The 2,767-nt window shown below is 38.2% G+C and overlaps 1 protein-coding gene across 1 annotated transcript; it reads left to right on the forward strand.

Moving 5' to 3' along the window:
• Positions 1 to 447: 447 nt before the first annotated feature.
• Positions 448 to 2,146, forward strand: LOC131802707 (protein TAPT1 homolog; the record flags this gene model as incomplete). Its single annotated transcript, XM_059123128.1, has 1 exon — positions 448 to 2,146. A coding segment is annotated over one exon (1,479 nt), but the record flags the coding sequence as incomplete, so codon positions are not given.
• Positions 2,147 to 2,767: the final 621 nt, after the last annotated feature.

Genomic DNA, 2,767 nt, shown 5'->3' on the forward strand with positions numbered 1-2,767 from the left:
GTCTTCTAAGAGAAGACCTTCACGTCTTTTATGAGAAGACCTCCAAGTCTTCTGTGAGAGGACCTTTACGTCTTCTGTGAGAAGACCTTCACGTCTTCTGTCAGAAGTCCTTCACATCTTCTGTGAGAACACCTTCACGTCTTCTGTGAAAAGACCTTCACGTCGTCTGTGAAAAGAACTTTACGTCATATGTGAAAAGACCTTCACGTCTGTGGAGGATATATCTGTACATCCTCGGGGTCTCATTGGACAGTATGTTCAAATAGTCCACACATGCCACAGCTATCTGCGATAAATTGAAAAGTAGGAAAAAGATCCCAAGGTGCTAGCCTTCAGGACTTGGGACCTGTTGACCTCATATAACACGATATATCGAACTGTGTGGAGATGCCTAGTGGTGTAGGGTATCATATAGTCGGCCCCGCCCGACTTTTGACTTTTCCTTATTCGTCCTATTTTTTGAATTCCATATTTAATGCAAAGCTCTCTCCTCCTTTTCAGGCCACCACACTAAATGTAGCTGTCAATTCGAACAACAAGGGCCTCCTGACCATTATGATATCCAACAATTTCGTAGAGCTGAAAGGTTCCGTATTCAAGAAATTCGATAAGAACAACCTCTTCCAGTTGACATGCAGTGATGTGCGCGAACGTTTCCATCTCTCCGTCCTGCTGTTCATTGTTATGATACAAACAATGAAAGAATTCGATTGGAGTATAACACAATTCTGTGTAATGTTACCCGATTGTTTTTCAGTTTTAATTACCGAAATTCTTATCGATTGGATCAAGCATGCTTTCATTACGAGATTTAATGAGTTACCAGAATGCATTTATCGCGAGTATACCACTAGCTTGGCATATGATATGACACAGACAAGGCAGAAGCATGCATTTTCCGATCACTCAGATTTGGTGGCACGGCGTATGGGTTTTATACCATTCCCGCTGGCAGTGGTATTGATTAAGGCCATCTATTCGGCGGTGTCATTTAATAATTTGGCGGCATGGATATTATTTTCGTTGGCTTATCTATTTGCCTTGGGTATGAGAATTGCTTTGACAATTTGTGCCTTGGGTAAGGCATGTAAATTGATGAAAGAACATCAGGATGAGAAATGTAATACATCGACACCGAGTTCCATGACAAATGTGCCACCAGTGGGCGCCACAACGAAGCCGGGGTCGGCAAGTTTGGTGGGCTCATCGGTTTTGGCATCATCTTCACCAATTCTAAATCGTCATCGTACAGATGTGGCCACATCCCCCACACATCCTTCTTCACATAGTAGTGTTGCGGGTTCGGGCGGTGGAGGAAGTGTTAGTGCCGGAGTAGCTGGAAGTGGAAATAATTCTGGAAGTAGCTTTAATTTCCCCTTACAAAGATCCATTACGACTGATTTATCATCCACGATGTCTTCAACAACGTCCACGCCAAAACAGAGTCACAATAAAAACAATAATTCCAATAACAATACAACGGCCTGTAACAGTGCTCCAAGTGTCTTAAACAAAGCAACCGCCATCACCACATCACCCACCTCCAAGGGTGCAATAATTAACATTACCCACAATGATATTGAGTTAGATGTGAAAAGTTCATTGGAATTGGGTGCAACAGCTTTATTTTCCAACAGTGATGTGGATTTAGATGATGTTTGCTTGAATGAACATGTCCTGGACACAAATACATCAACTACAACTGGTTTTGTAGAAGAGGCTTTGGCACGCAGTGAACCTGATCTGCAGATCAGTCAATCGTCAAGTGTTAATACTACACCCACGTCGAGTATTACCACAACAAAGGTGACAGCAACCCAACAAATTCGAAGGCGTACCCATAAACGTTCGGAATCCGAGCCAAGTATGCAGAGCATAGTTGGTTCCTCAGATTCCAGTGAATCATCGTCGACACATCAGGCGTAGTTGTGATGATGATAATCACGATGATGAGGTTCTATGTGTGAAAAAAGACAAGTATTGCATGAATGTTGGAAAAAAGACAAACTACCTTTGTACAAGCGGTAGCCTTTGCTCATCTTGGGACTTAGTGTTAAATTATATAAAACTGTGTTTTTTTATTCAATACAATGTTTCTTATCGTATATTTTTGTTTACAAAATATAAGTTATATTTTTTGTTGAAATTCTTTGATTTTAAAATTGATCTACGAAGAAATGTGCCTTTTTTATTTGGTTCACCAATTTTAAGCTTTGTGGGAAGAGAATTGGTCACACGAATTTACACCTTATATAAGTAACAACTGTGCGAACTTGTAAAGTTTGCTTTTCTTATTTCTCTTACAAAATCTTTTGTTCCTTCGTTATGTTATTATCTTTGTTGTTTAGCTTTATATAAACAAATTAAGCTCAAATTTATCATAATAATTGCCTGGCCTTACAAAAAATACCTTGATTGCAATTAAATAGAAATAAATAATTAACGTAAAATATAATAAAAAATAATAAAACGTAAAATAAAAAATATATATTATAAAAACTTATTCCGTTAATGGTATAGCATGTTGGCAGAACATTTTCGGAAGGATCGTCGAAACTACAATCTTGTAATTTCTAAAGAACACATAGAGCCACAATAGGCATTTTTTTAAGCATATCTTCTGAAGGACTAATAGGTAATAATCTTAGATTTTTAGTAAATACATATCAATATTTATAATTGTTTTCATACTTTCAGAAGGACCTGGATGTCTGTACACAATCGTGGATTACTGAATAACCGGGGAATTTATTTTTTTTTTTTAATT

The sequence above is a fragment of the Musca domestica genome, unplaced genomic scaffold, assembly GCF_030504385.1.
Source record: "Musca domestica strain aabys unplaced genomic scaffold, Musca_domestica.polishedcontigs.V.1.1 227, whole genome shotgun sequence".
Classification (NCBI taxonomy): domain Eukaryota; kingdom Metazoa; phylum Arthropoda; class Insecta; order Diptera; family Muscidae; genus Musca; species Musca domestica.